Source organism: Dermacentor variabilis, chromosome 1 (assembly GCF_050947875.1).
Source record: "Dermacentor variabilis isolate Ectoservices chromosome 1, ASM5094787v1, whole genome shotgun sequence".
NCBI classification, from domain to species: Eukaryota; Metazoa; Arthropoda; class Arachnida; order Ixodida; family Ixodidae; genus Dermacentor; species Dermacentor variabilis.
Window position 1 is genome coordinate 95,963,806 of NC_134568.1, and position 21,233 is coordinate 95,985,038.

General features: G+C 43.6%; 2 protein-coding genes across 3 annotated transcripts in view; one reads left to right on the plus strand and one right to left on the minus strand.

The window, feature by feature from the left end:
* The first annotated feature begins 1,009 nt into the window (after window positions 1-1,009).
* The window catches only part of LOC142581121 (solute carrier family 25 member 16-like), a 49,944-nt gene continuing 29,720 nt past the window's right edge, over window positions 1,010-21,233 (plus strand). Inside the window, exons 1-5 of one of the 2 annotated variants that reach the window (XM_075691194.1) lie at window positions 1,010-1,222; window positions 12,886-12,978; window positions 13,085-13,218; window positions 15,302-15,365; window positions 15,968-16,089. In XM_075691194.1, the coding sequence (XP_075547309.1) occupies window positions 1,162-1,222; window positions 12,886-12,978; window positions 13,085-13,218; window positions 15,302-15,365; window positions 15,968-16,089 (474 nt within the window). In that variant the 5' untranslated portion in view covers window positions 1,010-1,161. The remainder of the gene's footprint in view (window positions 1,223-12,885; window positions 12,979-13,084; window positions 13,219-15,301; window positions 15,366-15,967; window positions 16,090-21,233) is intronic. The other variant, XM_075691193.1, reaches the window with a different exon arrangement.
* LOC142581085 (small ribosomal subunit protein RACK1-like) overlaps window positions 6,007-21,233 on the minus strand; it is a 108,603-nt gene continuing 93,376 nt past the window's right edge. Inside the window, exon 7 of the mRNA XM_075691191.1 lies at window positions 6,007-6,105. Coding sequence (XP_075547306.1) covers window positions 6,049-6,105 — 57 coding nt within the window. The 3' untranslated portion in view covers window positions 6,007-6,048. The remainder of the gene's footprint in view (window positions 6,106-21,233) is intronic.

The following is a 21,233-nucleotide window of genomic DNA, read 5'->3' on the forward strand; positions in this document are numbered from 1 at the left end:
AGTGCAGCCAACGAGTCCGTTATTTAATCCTACGCCCTCGGGGTTAGCAGCGCAACGCCGAAGTCGCTACGAACTTTCCTGTCATTTGCGATAAGCACGCGATTTAAATGGGGTGGTAAATATAGCTCCACAGAAGCAAGGCAGGCCCAGATATATTGGCTTTCGAGCAGTAGATGAGCAACAAGAAGCTCAGTGAATTGCCAGCTGGCACATGCGATACGACGAGCGCAATGAAAGCGCCGGACTGTGCGAGAATACGCTAGCAGACGGCATTGTCGATACTATGGTCTCGATGTGGCCTTCAAGATCTTTCCTTTACACAATACTTTGTTAAATACAATCCTGTTCTGTTATAATGAAAGAACCATGTCCGTAAAAAACACTTAATAACACGGACCGCCTCAATAGCAACGCATATGAGAGCAGCCGGTCTGCTAGAAAAGGTCGCAGTGGCGACACCTGGTGGCGTCAACGGAAAGAGGCACGCGCGCCCCTTTCCGGTCGTGTCACTAGGACATTATTCTAGTACACTATAGGCATTCCCATGCAGATGCCTGCCGCGTGAGCCGAGAAGCTGGTTCCTGCCCCTTTCCTCTTTACTCTTCCCCACCCGGGTTAACCCGGGTCGGCTGCGAGCGCTAGCTGCGGTGGCCGCTGCAAACCTAAATCACGTAGCCATGCCTCCGAGATTTTAGCGGCGTCTGAAGCGATCCCGGAGGCACAGGACCCACAGTCTCTGGTCAAGCCATTGGTCGAGCGCGCGCCAGCCTAGTAATCGTCACTTCCTCCGCAACAGGAAGTGGGTCGGCTGCGAGCGCCGTCTCTCCGCGACTACCCTGAACTACGGGAACCTCCGCTCCAATAGGAAGACTAGCGACGCGGCAGGCATCTAGTAAAGGAGGCATTGCCCATGCTTACCACAGCGCAGCAGCGCCAGATTTCCCTCTAGGTAATGTAGTGAGAAACTCTATGGTTTGGGCATTTGGACATCGCCTATAGATGGCGCATAAGCAGCTGAAGGAAGTAGCAGACGCGCCGAGTGGCGTGGCCAGCCTGGCCTGCAGCATTTAACAGCCTCTCTCATTCGGTCAAAGATGCATTTTATCGTTCTTTCCTGAGTATTCGCTTTGTGTTGAACATTAGATCCAGTGCTCAGCTGCGATGTCCGACAAAACAGAGTTGCGTTCTCCAAACTTCTTGCTCAAGTCTTTCTTTGCTGGTGGTAAGTATTATATTTAGTTTTGTAAGAAGTGCGACAAGTTTACTGCATGCTGCATGTTTTACGGCGGCACGGCCTCGGACGTCAAGTTCACGGCCTTACCTGAAAAGTAACATTGACCCCGTTCGCTCTGCCGAAATTCCTGCGGGCGTTCAGTGGGCCAGGCAGCTAGAATGTGTGCTAGAATTGCGTGCCTATTGTGGAGAATGTAGACGACCCGGTAGCTCGCTTGCTAGGCACCTGACTGTGCGTTCGCTAAACCACTGACTACGTTTTGTGTTAGCATGCCAGTGGGCTTTAGTGCCTCCTTGTATTTTTTGTCACCTAAGTCAAACTAAAGCGTCGGACATGTGCATGTCGCGATTATTGATGTTGCTTTCGAGACGCGCAGACTAGTCTCCGCAAAACTCCATAGTCTTACGGACTCCGCATTCAGCTGGTCACCGCGCGCAGCCATTTTCCCGGATGACATAAATAAACAGTACATGTCATTGACCTTCTAATATCCAGCCACAGCCGATATTTTGATCGTGTAAGCGCGCGACCTAGCTAGTAGCTCCTCTCTCTTTTTTGTTTCTTCACGTATGTTCTTGCCACCTGTAGGGCATACTTACCTATAGTACTTTTTTTTGTTTAGGATCTATTAGTGCGCCATAAACACCAGCGCGCGAGTTAGAATGAAAGCCACTGCGCTTCATTTTTGCACACGTGCAGAGCTAGTGCTCATTCGTAAGTCAGCTAACAAATCTTTCGCGCACGTGCATGTGTGACTGCATTGGGAAACGGCATAAATAGAGGCATATAACAGATGGTGTACTGTCGTACTGTCTGCGTAAACGAGGTTTATGCGTAATGTGCGAAGCAAAATGGTGTTTCCGAAATGAGCATATGCATATCTAGCTAGTCATGCATGGCGGTTATCGTGACTGCCTGATGAAAATTATGTTCCACATAGCCATGACAAATTGCCTGTGGTGGTGTTCAGGCTGCCCACACTGTCTGCATAAACAAGGTTTATACATACTGTGCAAAGAAAATGGTGTTTCCAAAATGAACATATGCATATCTAGTCATGCGTGGCGGTTATCGTGACTGCCTGATGGAAATTATGTTCCACATAGCCGTCACAAATTGCCTGTAAATAAGGCAGCACACTACTTCCTTTGAGCATATGCGTCATAACTCATGGTGCATGTAATTGAAAGCACTTTAGTCACTCAGTGTGACTAGATAAAATGCTTAATGTTTTATGGCTGCAGGCTTGCTTGTCTCTACACTTGTACAGTCATGATCCCACAACAAAAACACGTAACATAATTAATCCACCACAAGACACCCTTATAGCCTTGCAAAAATTTCTGCAACTCCAGTTTTTCACTGCCCATGTTCTTCACGAAGGTCAGGCATGTCAAAGCTCACCCAAAAACAACCAAGAACTACTGGCTATTCCACCATTCACTACATGTTCTGACATGTACAAATTGAACCTGCTATTTGAATAGCATCAAACAGTTGGCATTGCAGAGTGCACACAGCACCTGTGTCCATGACGTAGAAGACTGTACTGGGCTGTTTGCATCTGCAGCTGCACAAAAAGATGCAGCAATGTCATGCAAATTTAATTGATGGGTGGAGAGCTCATGTTTACTTCCTAATGTTTTCTTTGTGCCTGATGGTTGTCAAGGTTACTCGTAGTACCTCCATCATCTATCAGAATATGGCACTCTTTGGCCACACCTGGCCCTTGCACTGTTAACGCCACATATCATCACCATTATCTATCTGAATGAAAGTGGCTATTTATCTTTCCCATTATGGTAGGCAAGAAGGAAGCAACTAGCCTCATCGCCTACAGGATTATCCAATTAACTGAGCTATGTTGGATGCTCGGTTGCCATAGTTGGAAGTTCGAATCCTCCTATGATCTAATTTTTAATCTGACGATGGTGCGCTTGAATTTTACTTCCTCCAGTGCACTACATCTGCAGGCTTAGAGTGATGCCTGACACCGGCAAAAGATGCCGAGAGTGAGTGGGAAGGTAGGAAGGCCCACTAAGCTTCAGCAAAGATACTTCCTCACCAAAACAGGAATTGGCCTCTCTGGTGCAGCACTCGGCCACTCCCTCCCTCATGATTCCTACAGTTAACCCATAGCCCTCAGTCCCCAGCAGCTGCAGAGCACCTGACCAAGGCGGTGGTCAGACCTGTAACTCTCCATAGGGTGCTAAGAATCTCTGGACCTGGATAGGCCGCCAATGGAAAATGACCCTGGCAACCTTTAACACCCGACTCTGTTGAATGAGGCTACCTTAGCAGGACTCTTTGAGGAACTATCGGACATTGTTTGGGATATCATTGTCCTTAGTGAGATTAAAGCTGATGAGGCATATACAGTGCTGACTAATGGCCATGTCCTCTGCTATAGAGGTCTCCCAGATAAGAAGCAATACGGTTTAGGATTCCCAATCCATAAGGACATAGTGGGCAACATTGACAAATTCTACAGCATTAATGAGAGGGTAGCAGTAGTCATAATAAAGCTGAATAGGAGGTATAGAATAAAGGCAGTACAAAGCTACACTCCAACCTCCAGTCACAATGATGAAAAAATAGGAACAGTTTTATGAAGATGTTGAATAAGTGATGCAAAAAGTGCAAACTCACTATATTGCAGTAATGGGCAACTTCATTGCAAAAGTTGGGAAAAAGCAGGCTGGTGAACAAGCAATTGGGAGCTATGGCATCAATTCTAGAAACGCTAGAGGAGAGATGCTGGTAGAATTCACAGGAAGGAATAAGCTGCGAATAATGAACGCCTTTTTCAGGAAGTGTAGCAACAGAAAGTTGAACAGAACAGAACCTAACGGTGAAACAAGAAATGAAATTGATTTCATGCTTTCTTCTGATCCCAGCATAGTGCAGGATGTAGCAGTGATAGGTAGGGTAAAGTTCAGTGATCATAGGTTAGTGAGGGCTAAGATTCACTTCAATTTGAAGAGAGAAAGAGTAAAATTTGTCAAGAAGGAACAGGTCAACCAAGGGTCAGTAAGGGTAAAACTAGACAGATTAAGGCTGGTACTTTTAAACAAATATGTAGCCTTAGAACAGAGAGATAAAGATGACATATAGATAATGAATGAAACTGTAACTAGGCTGGCTTCAGAGGCAGCTATTGAAGTGGAAGGCAAGGCACCAAGGCAACCAGTAGGCAAGCTCTCCCAAGTAACAAAGGACCTAATAAAGAAACAACAAAAAATGAAAGTGTCCAACTCAAGAGATAAAATAGAATTTGCGGAACTGTCCAAACTGATCAACAAGGCGAATATAAGTGATATTCGAAACTATAACGTGAGAAAGACTGAAGGAGCCGTAAAAAATGACTCTGCCTGAAATCAGTGAGAAGGAAACGGCATAGGACAAACCAAGGTGTATGCACTGAAAGATAAGCAGGGTAATATCATCGGCAATCTCGAAGCTGTAGTAAAAGCAGCGGAAGAATTCTATACTGACCTGTACAGTACCCAGAGGAGTCAGGATATCTTCATTCGAAGCAGTAATGAACAGAATACAGAAACTCCTATAACTCCTATAGCTAGTCATGAGGTCAGAAGGGCCTTGGAAGACATGAAACGGCGAAGAGCGGCAGGAGAAGATGGAGTAACAGTCAATTTAATCAAAGATGGAAGAGCCATGATGCTTGGAAAACTGGCGGCTCTCTATACGAAGTGTCTATTGATTGCAAGGGTCGCAGAAAATTGGAGGAATGCAGACATTATACTAATCCACAAAAAGGGACAAGTTAAATAATTGAAAAATTATAGGCCCATTAGCTTACTCCCAGTATTGTCTAAAATATTCACCAAGATAATTTGCAATAGAATAAGGGCAACACTGGACTTTAGCCAACCAAGGGAACAGGCTGGCTTCAGGAAGAGTACTCTACAATAGATCACATTCATGTAATTAATCAGATAATCGAGAAATCCGCAGAGTACAATCAACCTCTCTATATGGCTTTCATAGATTACAAAAAGGCATTTGATTCACTAGAGATACCAGCAGTCACAGAGGTATTACGTTATCAAGAAATACAGGCCGCTTACGTAAATATGTTGGAAAATATCTACAGAGATTCATGTAATTAAAACATTGTAAAGAGCCTCTCAAGGTTTTTACAGCCTGATTGTAAACAAGTTTTTCAAGATGAACGGCTGCTTTATGAAACGTAGCTTTAGCAAAACGCTGTATAAATGGTTGCCGACAGAAAAAATTCAGAGCCATTCCACTCTGTGAAGGTGGATTACCAGCTGAGCTGTATGTATGGTGATAAATATGTTGCTAATAAATATGTTGACTGAAAATAAGACGCATATCACAATGAATTTCGTTTTTTCAAAACTTTTTTGTCGTTTTATTAAATTGCATACTCCACGCTTTTGTTACTTTAAGCTTCTTTTGTTTGCTTTTTTTCATTTATTATTTGGTCATCAAGGTGACTATGGCTTTATCATCGCTATGATATACGGCCAGTGGCTCTGTGGTGACACTGGAAAGGTTCTTGGTCAATGTGAGGTCTATACATTACCAATGACGCATTGTGGGCACACTGATGTTTGTGTAACATTGAATGCCGAACCTTTACCAGAGAAACGCCACAAACCACTTTCTGCCTGGCCAAGACACGTCTATGTTGACATCACCCACAATTACTATGGGAGCGGAGTCGGTTGGTGTGATCGAATCAAAGGTGCATACGCTTGGCGTTTACGGCATGATCTTGATCCCGATTACATGGTGCCCGCAGTCACAGCACACATTCCCGCTTCTGTTCATGATGGTGTTCTTTGTAGGTGCGCTGTTCTTCCACAGTCCTTGCGGCACTCGGCCTACCCATTGCACAGGTGGAAAGAAACTGAGATAAGGTTACATGGTTGTGGGCATAAAACTGCAATCCATCCTAAACAGTGTCTATTCCGATCTTACTTTTTTTTGTTGCAATATTCTCTTTATCACAATATGTTTTGACATTTCTCGTGATTAAACACAGCTGGGGCATACCGGCAATACGCTTTTGCTTTATGCTTTAGCTCTTTTTGCTCTGGGGTGGCTGCCATCTTTTTTTACCTACACACACAAACCGCCAGAACCTATCGTATAAAAGCTCTGCTGTAGTATCTTGAAGAAAAAATATTAAGCTGCTGAAGGGTCTACGTGCCATAGACACATATAAAAGGGCCCGTTGCTAGAAGAGCATCGCTGGTCATCGCCCAAATGATAACTGGTACACGACAAGACTGTCAGAAATATTAAATAATAAACAAGCACAACTCACCGACTGCCATAGCTTCCACTGAATAACCGAAAACAAACATAAATTATCCATTTTGTTTCGGCATTCCTTCGAAAACAGATGTCATTGTTTCACTTCTGGTAATTTGCGATACCTTAAGCAAAGGCCGAATAGTAACAAGACTTTGTTGCAAAATATTTGGTTAGCTTGAAATATTAAAAGCTACCAAATAGTTCCTTTTCGAATTTAGTGTGTAATATTCAATTTGTATTCAAAACTTCAAATATTCGTCCACCCCTACTTACACTTAAAGCAGGTAATACAAAGGTAATACACAGCTAATTCGAAGTAGAGCAGTGCACAAGCATGATTTCTTGGCCTGGGCCCGTGGTTCCAAGCCCGGTCCCAGGCATCCAGTACTAAGCTTAGCCAGGGCCACGGAGCAAGAAACATTTAGGAGAGGAAACTCCGCTGTTTGCGGCGACCAGAAAAGGTCGCAAGCCCGCGGAGCCGTTATCATGCTGGCGGCGCCTGGCGGCCTGGAAAGAAATTACCGCCGTTGAGAGCGCACCGGTGCCTGGGCGCTGCATTTTTTTTATTTCGCTGCAGCTTCTATGATGCGCCGCATGGCGCCGCCACTGTATATGGCCCCGTTGGCGCATACAACAATTGTGACCTTATCTGGTCGCCCGCGCTCGCTCGTGCTGACGGGAGTTTCACCTCCTAAATGTCTTACTCCGTGGCCAGGGCCCGTGTGTGCATGACCATGCCCGGCCTGCAAATAGGAAACATATTTTTTTTTTACTTACATATTGTGCCTGAAGTGTCAGCCTGACCTTCTCGGGGTCTAATCAGCTGCAGTGTATGAGCAATAAAAGACGAAAATCTTTGTTTCTCTCATGGGAACATTGGTGATCAAGCCCATTGCCTGTGCTGTTATTTTTCTGCTGGTGTGTGCCAATATGATCGTACGATTTGGTTCAATGAGGTCAATTAGCTTGCAAATATATATGTATATACATAGAAATAAGCAAATGCACGAGCATACAGCGTAAAATAAATGCACAAGTAGGAAGAGACGCCCCTTGCGTTAGCATTAAAATAATATTGTATCGAGAGTAGTAATAGTGCAATAGTAAAAGCGGTAACAGGGAAGTGGTTTGAAGGATGCTTCTTCATGTAATTTATTTTTCCTCACGGGAAATCAATGGCCATTTTTGTGGAAAAAAAAAAGAAATTTGAACTTCATGTTTTTTTTTATTTTCTTTGCTAATATATACTAAAAGAGCCAGCTTTTTAGACATGTCACTTCAGCTTGGCACAGAATGCCTTGGACCATGCAATGCGTAATGTTTGTGTGTGCTCGAAGTCATGACTTGGGCCCTTTAATGAGTGGGCCCGAGTCCGGCCCAGGCATGCGACTTCAAGCCCAGACCTGGTCAGGGCCTGCCATAAAAATGCTTCGGACGACCCAACCCGCAGGCTGTGCCTAAGCACTTAGGTCGGCCCGAGCTCGTGCAGTGCTCTATTTCAGTCTTACCAAAAACAAAATATTTTCTTGCCCCCTTCAGGCACCAATTAATTCTGTCCATTGAAAATTTAGTTTCACCACATTTCTTCAATCTTCAGAATCATTAATTGCATACAGCAGCAGAATGGATTAAGAATAATTCTTTATTAAGTTTTCTCAAGTTTACAGATTGTGAATTTCATGCGAGAACTCTCTACAGGAGCATAAGATATGAGAACATGAACTATTTCAAGGCTAGCATACTTAAAAAGCACCTGTCCAGCCATTTGAGTAATATGCCAGTTGTTGCTGTCAAAAACAATGAATTAAATGACCTACTACATGAAGACAAACTGACACTGTGGTGGCAAACATGGTATACCTTCAACATTAATTGTTTTAGTAAAACAATGTACACATCTTATTCAGACTTGTAGCACAGGTTCAATCACAAGTGGGTCAAGATGTGTGCACCACATTTTAAATATAATTTTCATGAGTGCTTTTTGCTTTTGATGTGCATGCCAACATAGTACAATTGTGCACACAGCACTAGAAGAGATTGTGGACAACTCTGTATAAAACCGCGATAATTTTGAATTCTAGAAAGAATAGTGCCGGCTGGGTAGTACACTGTAACTGATGTACACATAGCTGGTGTAAGTGCAAGAGCATAAAATATTCACAGCATTTCTATGAATCTGAATAGTGATGAATAGGCTAAAAACAGAGCTTTTTGCAGAGGGTAACCTGAATTTAGGCCCCTCTTAAAGTTGTACTCGAAGTGAGTTTTTGTGTAGACTGTCACCAAGTATGTCTAGAAGAATGACAGCTGCTGTTACACCCATCCTATTGGCATGTTGATAATCTTTAGGGGTGTCTGCGCTGTGAAATAAATGTAAAAATGACAAGTTTTCTAAGATATCAGTACCACCCCATGAATTCTCAAAATTAAAGCACAATATTGCTATTATACAGGCTGAACGAGAAGAAAGGGGGTTAACCGAGGGGCACGATTTTTATTAGTCATATCATAAGAAGCCAACAAATACTAACACCAAGGACAATAGAGGAAATTACGTGTGCTTAATAAGTGCAATAAAGAAACGATAAATTAATGGAAATTAAAGTGGATGAAAAAAACAACTTGCCCCAAATGGGAACCGAACCCACAACCTTCGCATTTCGCATGCAATGGTCTACCAATTGAGCTACAGCGGCGCTGTTTCCCCATCCACTTTCTTGGGTATTTGTGTGTCCTAGTAGAACCGTGGGAGTGTTAGCCAGCACCACCACTCGCAGACCTTGGCGGCGGACATGGAACGTCCTTTTTGCCGCAGGCGTCACGAGAACGTGATCTTTTTGAGTGAAGGCAACTGGTCAGTCAGGGTATCTACCGACCGGAAAAACAGGGAATTCTCAGGGATTTTGAGTAGTCTGGAAAAATTCAGGGAAAACTCGGGGAATTTGTACCTCTAGCAGGGAAAATTAGCGGTAATCTCGTTGAAAGGGTCGAAAGTCGCGGTAATGCTGGCTCGAGTAACAGACGGGAATCGTAATGAATCGTCTTTGACGCCCTGTCGAAGGCCGGAGGTGTTTCCAGTACACAGTCAACGACCGACTTTCCGGATGCCCGATAATTTGGATGACTTCGCGGCACCGCCACATACCCCATGGAGTCAATGTATCAGAACGTATGAAATTTCGCACGCGAGAACCCTTTGCCGTTTGATCTTCCATACTTTTTGTCGTGACTGCAGGTCCGAAACAGCATCAAACAAAGCCACCACCGCTGCTGTTTCAATTACTTCGCCGCCTGGAACCAGCGCTGTCACACCCAGATCCGCTGGCAGCCGTAGCCCCCACTGCGGCAACGCTAGACCTAGCTGCTTCGATGTTCGCTTTTAGCTCCTTGCCATGGGGTGCCGTGTTTTTCATTGAAAGAATTTGCTGCTGTCAGCAATGGTACCGACTGCATCTTTGTGGTCCTCGCGATTGACTTAGAAGCTTGGAAAGCACGGTGCGTTGCATAATGCCGGTTCCTGAAAGTCAGCTTCACCTCTTTACAGAAATGTTACTTGCTGAAGCATATGAAAATGTATTGCAGTGATGCATAACAAGAGTGGGAAGGGGCCATTGCCACGGGACACAGTATGTATTCCTTAATTATACACGCGTACATCCGGTATCTCCTGTTACAGTACGAGCACCGATATGCCTAATACGTGTACCGACAGGCCGTCACAGCATTTTTGAATGTGCCTGTGGCAGTTTGGGCCCCTTAAGGGCAGTAAATGACATGCAAACTGGCTGATTATTCAGACGTTTTCGCAGCCCCTAGGGAGTTCGAAAAATCTGACTTGGACTGTGCAACTGACCAAGAAGATGCTTCAAATGGTCCGTGGGGTGAACGAGTGGCAGAAGGAGGACATGAAGAGAAAGAACCCACATATTGAGGAATGAACAGGAAAGGAAGCATGCCGCCGCCATTTTGAAGGAGCTTGAGCTCAAAAAATGATGATGAAAAAATGATGCCAAGATGCAGGTGTCCCTCATCCAACACAAAATAAACTGTTTAAAGCAGTGAAACATAACACTGAGGCGTCGTATACGGGCTGAGAGTATGTCAGGACAGTTGAGGTTGACTTGTGAGCTGTTGGGAGAGAATCTCATTGTGACAAAGTTCGGGCCTCATACCACTGAGCTTGCTATCAGTTGATTGAAATAGCTCATATTCGAAAATATTTGCTTCTGTATGCATCTCCGTATTCGTATATGAGGATGTCTAACTAGATTTGCAACTTTTTTCGAAGACATTTTATTTGATGTGCATTTTACTAACCCCTCCTTTCTATCCTCTTTTTTAATAAAATAAACACTCCTCCTTGGCATTCAAACTGAATTAAGTCGTTTTCGTTAATTTTTTTTCGTATGCTTAGAAAGTGACAGCATCGGGCGACGTGGTTTCAGCCCGTCTTGAAATAAAATATATTCTGAGTCGCTCAGGGAATTTCGCAAAGGCGCTCAGGGAAAATCTGGAAAACTAGGGGAATTTGGAAATGTCAACTTGGTAGACACCCTGTCAATAAACCCACATATGCTACCTGAAGGCATCAATGTAGCCAGATTCGAAACCCTCGTTATGTAATGAACGAGAAGAAAGGGGTTTATTATACAGGGTGCCCCACATAATTTGAGCCAAGAATTTTAAAATGAAAGGCGCTTCGGAAATGAACTGAACCGAAGGCATACTATTCGCACTGGCCTATAGTAACTCTGGCAATCTTTTTGTTTTCCCCGTAACTCCATAATTCATTAACTTTAATTATAAAATTTTAATAATTGGCTGAGCGCCCCAAGTATGATACGCAGATTTGTAGAGCACCTTCAGAAACCACCGATCATGTTGTTTTCTTTACGATATGTCTCGCGTAGTCCTTTTTTCTGGGCTGCAAAGAAAACCCAAAAAATATAAGAAAAGGCACGTGACGAAGCGTTTGTGCAGTGGTATTGTGCTGCTCTCAAGCATGCGTTCGGTGAGCAAGGTCAGCTGCATCGTGACTGGCGATGAGGAAGTACCAGGGTGTTCTTTATCTCATCCGTAGCGCTCGGCCAGTAGCATGCATTTTCGCCGTCATCCGATGGGAGCCGACCTTGTTCACCGAATGCACGTTGGAGATCAGCACGATACTACCGTACAAGCGCTCCATCATGTCGCTTTTTTCATATTTCGCTGGCTTTCTTTGCAACCCAGAAAAAAGGACTATGTGAGACGTATCGCAAAGGAAACAACTTAATTGGTGGTTTCTGAAAGTGCTCTACAAATCTGCGTATCATACTCGGGGTCCTCAGCCAATAATTAAAAAGTTGGGTAAGTAAACTCAATTAGTAAGTTATGCGTAAAACAAAATTGTCCGAGTTACTATAGGCTATTGCCAATAATATGCGTTCGGCTCAATTCGCTTCCGACGCTCCTTTCATTATTAAATTCTTGGCTCAAATTATCTGTGACACCCTGTATAATAGCAATAGTGTGCTTTAATTTTCAGAATCTATGGGGTGGTACTAATATCTTACAAAACTTGTCATTTCTACATTTATTTCATAGCGCAGACACCCCTAAAGCTTATTAACATGCCTGTAGGATGGGTGTAACAGCAGCTGTCATTCTTCGAGACATACTTGGTGATGGTCTATACAAATAAACTCGCTTCTAGTACAACTTTCAGAGGGGCCTAAGTTCAGTTTACCCTCTGCAAATGCTGTTTTTAGCCTATTCATCACCATTCAGGTTCATGTAGAAATGCTGCAAATATTTTATGCTCTTCTACTTGCATCAACTACGCTCACAAGCATAATATCCTGCATTTTGTGGAGTGCTTCAAATGGAGCCTTTCATATACCACAATACGACATGAAAATACAGCACTATGTAGCATTGACATGCCAAGCCACCATGTTATTGCTCATCTTCGTTTGTGTTTTGGCAAAGAAAAATGGTATTTACTGTAACAAACACGAGCAAACAGAATTACCTTCTCCAAATACATGGAGATCTTAAAAAGATCTCCATGTACTTGTGGGAAGTGCACGAAGTGTACATGGCGATCTTGAAAAGATCTGAAAAGATTGCCATGTACTTGAAAACTGATTATGTCCCTGATTTGTCTTTGGGTCCCAGTACGATATATCATGCTGTATGAGAGCATTGGAAATGAAGTTCATAAATGTAAGAAATGATTCAGTAATAAAATTTCCCGCTCTTCAGCATGAGGTGGTTTTGAGGCCAAAGGCCTTCCTATGTTTTATAATCATGCTGACATCAATTTCTTTCTTTTGTTTTTCTAATGTTTTGTAACATTTTAGGTGTGGCCGGCATGTGTGCCAAGACAACAGTAGCTCCACTGGACAGAATCAAGATACTTCTTCAGGGTCACCAGTGCCACTACAAGCATTATGGTATGAAGTACACTTGATTTGATTCTCTAATCTTAATTTATTGTAAACAGAAGGTGGCTTGCTAACTGCTTGCTAAGTCTCTTTCAAAATGTATATGAAAATGCAGGTGTATTCTCTGGCCTCAAGGGCATAGTGCAGAAAGAGCAATTCCTTGGGCTTTACAAAGGCAATGGAGCACAGATGGTCCGTATTTTTCCCTATGCTGCTGTACAGTTTCTTTCATTTGAAGCATACAAACGAGTAAGTTTCTCTCCCCTTTGTTAATCTGCTATGTGTTGTTACAGGTGTTTTGTGTGCACTTCATTATTTGTAGTTTTAAAGATACCTCGTTCCTGCTTTATTTTATCTTTAGTACATATTTCACTAGCAGTGGAACTTTCTGATGTTTACAATCGCAAGAATGCTTTGTCTATAGGCAGTTTCAGTTTAACATTATCGTAATAGCTGGGCTAAGAGAAATAGTGTTACCGTTCCGCAAGCTAACTTTGCAGGAAGCGAGTTTTGTATAGTGTGATAGCATAGTTTACATGCGAAACACTATTCTATTGCGCTTTAAATTTTGCATACATAGTACACCTAAGAGTTTGACGTAGTAGTTCTGCGGAAACCCGCAAGGTGGAGAAAAGTAATGAATAAAGGGAAAATAAGACATCCACCCGTTCGTAGCGATTGCTACAAAGGAAACCCATACGGGTTCCTCGAAATAAAAGCCTCGTAGTTGAAGAAAAATTCGTCCTGGTCCGGGACATGAACCCGGGACCACCGCCTTTCCGGGGCAGCCGCTCTACCATTTGAGCTAACCAGGCGGCTAACAGATGGCAGGGCGAAGTCGAATTTGTCGACAACACGAAGCAAAGGCAAGAGTTTGACGTCAGTTTGACGTCAGTCAGCCTGTCGGTACTTTCGAGGAACCCGTATGGGTTTCCTTTGTAGCAATCGCTACGAACGGGTGGATGTCTTATTTTCCCTTTATTCATTACTTCTCTCCACCTTGCGAGTTTCCGCAGAACTACGATGTCAAACTCTTGACTTTCCAGGAACCCGTATGGGTTTCCTTTGTAGCAATCGCTACGAACGAGTGGATGTCTTATTTTCCCTTTATTCATTTCTTCTCTCCACCTTGTGGGTTTCCGCAGAACTACGTCAAACTCTTGCCTTTGCTTCGTGTTGTCAACAAATTCGACTTCGCCCTGCCATCTGCTAGCTGCCTGGTTAGCTGAGATGGTAGAGCGGCTGCCCCAGAAAGGCGGTGGTCCCGGGTTCGAGTCCCGGACCAGGACGAATTTTTCTTCAACTATGAGGCTTTTCTTTCGAGGAACCCGTATGGGTTTCCTTTGTAGCAATCGCTACGAACGGGTGGATGTCTTATTTTCCCTTTATTCATAGTGCACCTAAGTGATTCTATCTATTCAGCATGCTTTGCGTGTGCGTCCGAAATGTTCGATAGGTAGCGCAATAAAAGCCGGGAGCATATTTTATTTGTACGTGGCGAAATCAGTACAAGCTGTTAACCATGACCTCTGTGGCGTACCAATCTCTGAGGCCATATGCCATTGCGCCTATATCCCAACTTTGTCGATATGTGACGCTGCAAACCCGGAAGTTTCGCTCATTAGGCTTCGACGCGAGTAGAAATGAGAAGCACTCTCAAAAACTCTGCAGCATTACCTACAATGCTCTGTCATCGAAGAGGCCTGAGGCTAAGCGATAGATGTTTACACAGTCATTTGCTTTGAATGAGGTAAATTCTACAAAAGCAGTGCCAAGTTAAGTTCAAAGCAGGTGCCTGGGACTGCCGCCATGTTTTACGTAAACCATGCAAAGACGGTAACCTTAAATGTGAAAAAAAAAAAGCGTGTGTATGCTATATGGGTTGTTATGCGCATGTGCCTTTCGATCCCACTATTCCACTAAGCCTACTATTACACTAAATATGTCAAACTAAAACTGTCTTATGTCAATACAGAACTCGCAGAATTATTTTTTTGACAATTTGGAACATCTTTCATGTTTAGTTTCACTTCATAAAACTGCATTGTTTTGTAAATGTTCAATCATTCTTACTTTAAGAGCTTTAATTTTATGATTTAATTTTATTTAAAAGCAATCTATGAGAAATGTCACGAGAAGATCTATAAGCCTGCTAGCTATATAGTTAAGTGCCTCTTGTCTTGTACAAATGGCATTCAGCCTATGCAAAATGGTTCTGGCTGCATGTAAAAGGCATAGTCAAATCCAAGAATGTTTCATGCAGCTCTTACCTCTTCATATATGTTCACCTCATCCTTAAGCCTTCATGACCATGCCTTAAAATTCTTTTCAGGTTATACGGAACACCTTTGAAAATACTTCCCATGCAAGCAAGTTTGTGGCTGGTTCATGTGCAGGTCTGTGCAGTAATTATGATGCATTAAGGAGACTAATGTTAGCAATTCATTTCTTTACGTGTGTGTGGTTCATTTTAGCTGTCCCAATTGGCACTCTGAAGGTGTCAACAAAGTAAGGGTGCTGTCTCAGTGGTGGGAAAAGTAGAATGAATTGACTAAGTTGGTTGTGCAAGGATGCAGTTATAGGCACAATTATGCCCTCACTGGGGTGTCAGGCTGTTGCACAATGATCCTTGTCATCTGGTGTTTTCTCAATAATTTGCAATACATTTAGAAGAAAGTGAATGCTTGAGAGAATTATGGGCACAGTACCAGGAGGTACTAAGAGGCATATGTGGGCTGTAATAAGTTGTATTTGTATGTACAAACTATTGCTACCTATATGTGTTCGTCTACACTGACAGCTAAAAATTTTTATTGGTAAGACCGAGCCTCTGTGGCTTAATTCTTTCTTGCAGTCAAGTGTTACTCTCAAAAGATAGCAGCGCAACAAACAATTTGGGTAGTACCTATCTCACTCTTGCGGCAGCTCCTTAGCCTTCAGAGTTGTGTGCACTTATGCTGGAAGCTTTGGTTGCAAGTCTTCCCAATGGTATGCACAGGTGTGACTGCTGCAGTGACTACTTACCCATTGGACATGGTCAGGGCAAGACTAGCATTTCAAGTCAATGGCCATCACATCTACAATGGAATTTTTCATGTTGTGACGTCCATTGTTAAGACGGTATGTCCTGATTTTCTTTCTATTATGTACAGTCAAACCTACTTATACCAATATTCAAGTGCCACAAAAATTCCACTGTTATAACCAATAATTGTTATAACTGGGTTGCATGAAAAAATCAAAATAGGGGGATGGCAGAGCTGTTGTGAGAAAGCTATAATGCCCCTCCACCACCTTCCTCCACCCAGCTGCTGATTGTGCTCACTTGTTTTAAACTGCTTCCTGGGCACTCTGATCGCGTGTAACAAGCCGCAGCTGTCGATGTTAAAGAATGGCATTGCCATAACTGCAAAGAGGGGTCATGGGTGGCGAGCGATATGTGAGCTCTGCCAAGGCATCGCTTTGGTGGCCCCTAAAGGGGCCTTTTAAAAAATGTGAGAAGGTTGCCGCGGCAGCCTGTCAGCTTGAGAAATCCGGAAGAAATGCTGCGGCAAGATCGCCACAAGTATCTCTCAACATGCTTCTCACTGGCTTGCATGAGAAAACCCTATGTCCATCAGCCTTGCATGCTTTACGCGAAGCTTGTCGACATCCTTCTCCAAGGCATCCAGGTGCTCCACGTAGTGAAGCAGAAGGTTCCTCGCGAAAATGAAGCACCGGATGGACTGAATCATCTGCCGGGCCACCTGTGAGGACAACTTTGAGGCAGCATGTCCTACCGCATCATAACTGCAGTCGTCACCGTCGCTATTTGATGCAAGCACGTTTGCGATCGCCTCATCGGTTAGAAGCACTTAGTTTCCAAATCTATAGCCATTCGCTTTCTTTCCACCAGCAATGTTGTGCATTGCCAATGATCAGCGGGTGGATTGGCCATCTTCCATTTCGGCGGTGAGTTAATCGAGGCTGAGAAATCGCATGGCCAGGAATGATTTCGACACAACCAACAAAGATGAACACGAGCGATTAAGCTGTTTGCAGAACTGCACTGAATGAGGAGCCAGCAAGCAATTCGGGAGCAGCGCAGTTGGTGCGGTCCATTCGTGTTTCAGAGGGTGGAACGAATTAGAGCTATAGACGCTGCCCAGTCTTGTTTGGAGGGATGGAAGGGTGACGGGAGAGAGGCGCGAGGAGAAGGCTGGAAAATGAGCGCACGGTGGCCGTTGGGGCAGCGGGCCATCTTTCAGCGGCTCAAATTTCTCGTTTTATTTTTTTTCTTTTCAAAGATTTCACATTTCACTACCTTTCAGCACGGACACCCAGCAGCCAGACTTCATCGTTACAGCCGATAATGCAGCTTTGGGGCACTGTAGTAAGCGGGTTATTTCACCATGGAAAACATACAAAAGTTGATGGTGCAGCAACTTCCCATTGTTATAATAGATATATTGTTAAAACCGCTATCATTATAAGCGAGTTCGACTGTAATTGTTCATTCTGCTTGCATTTGAGCCAGTTTCCTTCCAAGTTGTATGAACTTAGCCAGCTATAGGACAGTACGTGTAAATTAAAGGAACACTAAACTGAAATACTGAATCAGTTTAGATTGATGAAGTATTATTCAAGAAACCTAAATTTATTGATATCATTTAAAAATATCGTTTAAAGATGCAGTTAGCCATAACTCTGGCCTAAGCAGGAGGGACTATATACAATAGAAGATCAGGTTTGCCAAGCAACATAGCAACAAGACATTAACAGAGCATCTGAACCCCCTCCCTTCCCAAAAAAAGTTTAGCATATTAAGCTTGCACTGCGAAACCATAAAAGATTGTAATATACACTATTTCGCGCTGTAATCACAGCGCCGGTACATCAGCGTGACGTCGCAGATTACAAAGCATTCATTCGTATTTCAGCAGCTGTAGTTCAGTAAAAGGTTTTAAAATTTCTTAAGTTTAGTGCTTCGCTCTTTTAGAATGTGATCTAGTCCATTTTTTACCAGTAAAAATTTAAGTAGGACTGAGCAAATTGAGTCAAAATCCATGATGTCATGGCGATGTGGTGCAGGTATTTCTAGGCGTTGTTGCACCCATCTTTCGTTTTTGCATCTTTTCTGGCATAACTAGTGTCCTCGCACAGTAAGAGTTTGTTTTTTGGTATTGTGCAAAGGTAATTTACTAACACAACTAAAATTGCATTTTTTTTTATTGTCCCCTTAAAAGGGCCCTGAAACACTTTATGAACAGAATCAGAAAACATTGCTGATTTGTACAAGATGCTGTAGTGAACATGTGAGCTAAATATTATTGCACTATATGCAGCAGGGAATTCACAATCTCATGTCGAAAACAGTGAAAGATCGCTTGCTCATGCTTTCACACTGTCGTCATGCAACACCATCACAAGCAGCTGGACACACCAATAGCTATTGACTGATTTCGTGATCCCAAGAACATTCTCAATAATACATAATTGCTAATTTTGAGTTGAATAAATGAAACTCATATATGTCTACAATCTCAAAAAGACAGAAAAATAATTTCATCTTTGCACTGCCGGTCTGTGCATGGCGTTTGCATATAGCTGTGTTTGCCGAGTGTCTGAGATAGCAGCGGTGTGCTGCATAGTGTAGTATACCGTGGCTGCCACGGGATGCCGTGATGAACCATTCACCACCAAGACATTTGGGCGGCGCTTTGGCCCCTTGGCCTTTCCCCTTTGTGGCTTTCAACGCTAGTGAAGAAGAAAAGAGAGAGAAAGCCACGCAGTGGTGCAATAACTTTATTTATACTTGAAGAATTCGAAAATTTTTTGTAGCATGAGATTCACGAGACATCCTTTAATAGTGAGGCCATTCTATGATTAGTCAGAAAGTGCTTCGGGGCCCCTTTATATGTAGCTTCTGGTAGGCGATATCCACAATGACTGTATAAGTACACGAATCATTTCATGTGCTTGCATGTAATGGCAAACATTTCGGTTGTTTTCATATAACGTGGTTGCTAGAGCAAACTGCAATCATTTTAATAGTAGTTTAACTGAAATAATCTTGCAAACGTACGCTAAACTTCAGCTATACATAAATTCATTGCAAAACGTGGATTTAAAGGGCCCCTCACCAGGTTTGGCCATTTTGAGCTGACAAGCGCAGAGCATACATTGAGCAATAACGATCGTATCTGCAAAGTATTACATCGCTGCACGTCGCGGTAAGATCTGCAATTTCAAACATTTATTAGATCGTGCAATTTCAAACATTTATTAGATCGCTATGCACTGGGGAAAGATTTGAAATTTCAAACCGAATGCCGTTTTTCCTTCTCACGGCCACCGCGCTCCAAGCTGGAGGATGACATACTCGCGTCCCTCTGCCTATATAGTTGAGTCGACAATGTGACGTCGCTCATGGTGATACGTGACTTCGAGAATTATTCAAGGCACCATCTGCTATTTGTGTGATCTGTTGCTTGAATTGACGAATTGAAGTTTAGAGAAATAGTAAAACACACAAACAGAATGTCTGTGTGTTTTTTGTTTACTTTGCACCGAAGCAAGAGAGTTGTACTTCCGCTTCGTCTGCTTGTTCCCACGGTCTAGCGGTCACGTGCACAGGTACCCAAAACTATGCCATTTTCTACCGTGTTCCAGCGCGTGATCATGCTCTGCGATCTGCTTGTTCATCCTCAGTATTCGTGTGGCACTGAATTATACCGCTTGTCATGTGTCCTTGTGCACAGCGTGCAAAATCGTACACTGCGCGAAATAACAGCTCTCGCACAACGCCACCAGCGGAAATGTGCATCGCCAAAAAAAAAAAAAAAAAAAAAGCGAGAAAGAAAGTGAAGGTGGGGGGGCCCATGATGTATGTGTCATGCGATCCTTGACGTCCGGCATAGGAGAATGCAGGAAAGGAATTTTGCTTGTGAAGGCTAGACGGGGCGAGTGGAGAGGGAGTCGCGCTATGCAGTGGAGCCCGCCTGCTGGAATCGTGAGTTCTCGGCACTGAAATATTTCTATCTCGGCTATTAATGGGCTGAATTGAAACATTTTTGCGGCAGAATGCTCCCTAGAGGACATGTAACAACTTCCAGCATATAACGAAAATTTGCTATGGGGCCTGGTGAGGGGCTCCAAGAGCCAAAAAATCAAACAAACCACATCAACTCTGCTTTAAAATATTTGTTCGTTTTGCTTGAAGGGCAAATAGCTGTGGTGCTCGAGCTCTTCAGGTGGTGTTCTAACAACACAATGGCAAAATGTTGGTGCGATTAAGCCCATGGTGCATAGTAGAAACAGTGCGGTGGCAGCTGCCAGGCATCCCAACAATGGTGTGATTACGAACACAGCCAGTGGTGTGTTGCAGACGTTGCACATTGATGGCACACGAGATGAGATGGAAGAAAACCATCAATGTTTGTTAGTGCTGAATGGAAGTTAATAGCTTTAGCTTGGCATTTACTGTTCATTCTGTTCAGACCAATGTTTATACACAGCTGCTCAGCAGAGATGCTATTCTGTATGTGCAGAAATTTCACGCCAACAGTGGTAGACGGAACATTACCCTGGCCCTACTGCTGAGCTGGGTGGAGTGCAGAAATATGTCAAATTTGCTTTGCTGTTTTGCAAACAGACTGCACACTGCTCATGTCTCTGGGAACATAACATGCTTATAAACAAGGCACCAGCCTTTTTGCCTTAACTTCTCACTCTCACATAGCTCACCCTTTTTTTCACCTTTGTGCCAGCGCTAGAACACGTGACCTCCAACACTTTGCATGCAGGCTGCATATGTACCTTTGATGTTGGGACTACGCAGCAGGGGGGGGGGGGGGGGGGGAGGCGCAATCTTGCCTCAAGTGTCCACATAATTGGTAATAAAATGAGGCACAGCACGAGCATAAGTGAAGAGAGTGCACAGGTAAAACCACAAACAAGTCATTAGTTGTTTGTGATAGCTGACAGAAACTGTGATAATGAGTGACCGACTAGCATAAAAAAAATTATACGTGGCTCTGCTATCGCAAACACCAGAGACCAGTGGAGCTGTGGGAAGGCCAGTAAAGTAGAGCCAAACCGCACACAAGACACACGAGTGCGGGCAACATGTCCCTATGGCGTCCGCCAAAGGCGTCTACTATGGTGTCCGCGATTCGCATGGCCAACGCCATAGGAGATGCCGCAGTTGTCTCCACTCTGTACAGAGCGGCAGGCAAGGATGACATCGAGGCACCCTAGCAGCCACCGGAGAAGAATGCCCCTTG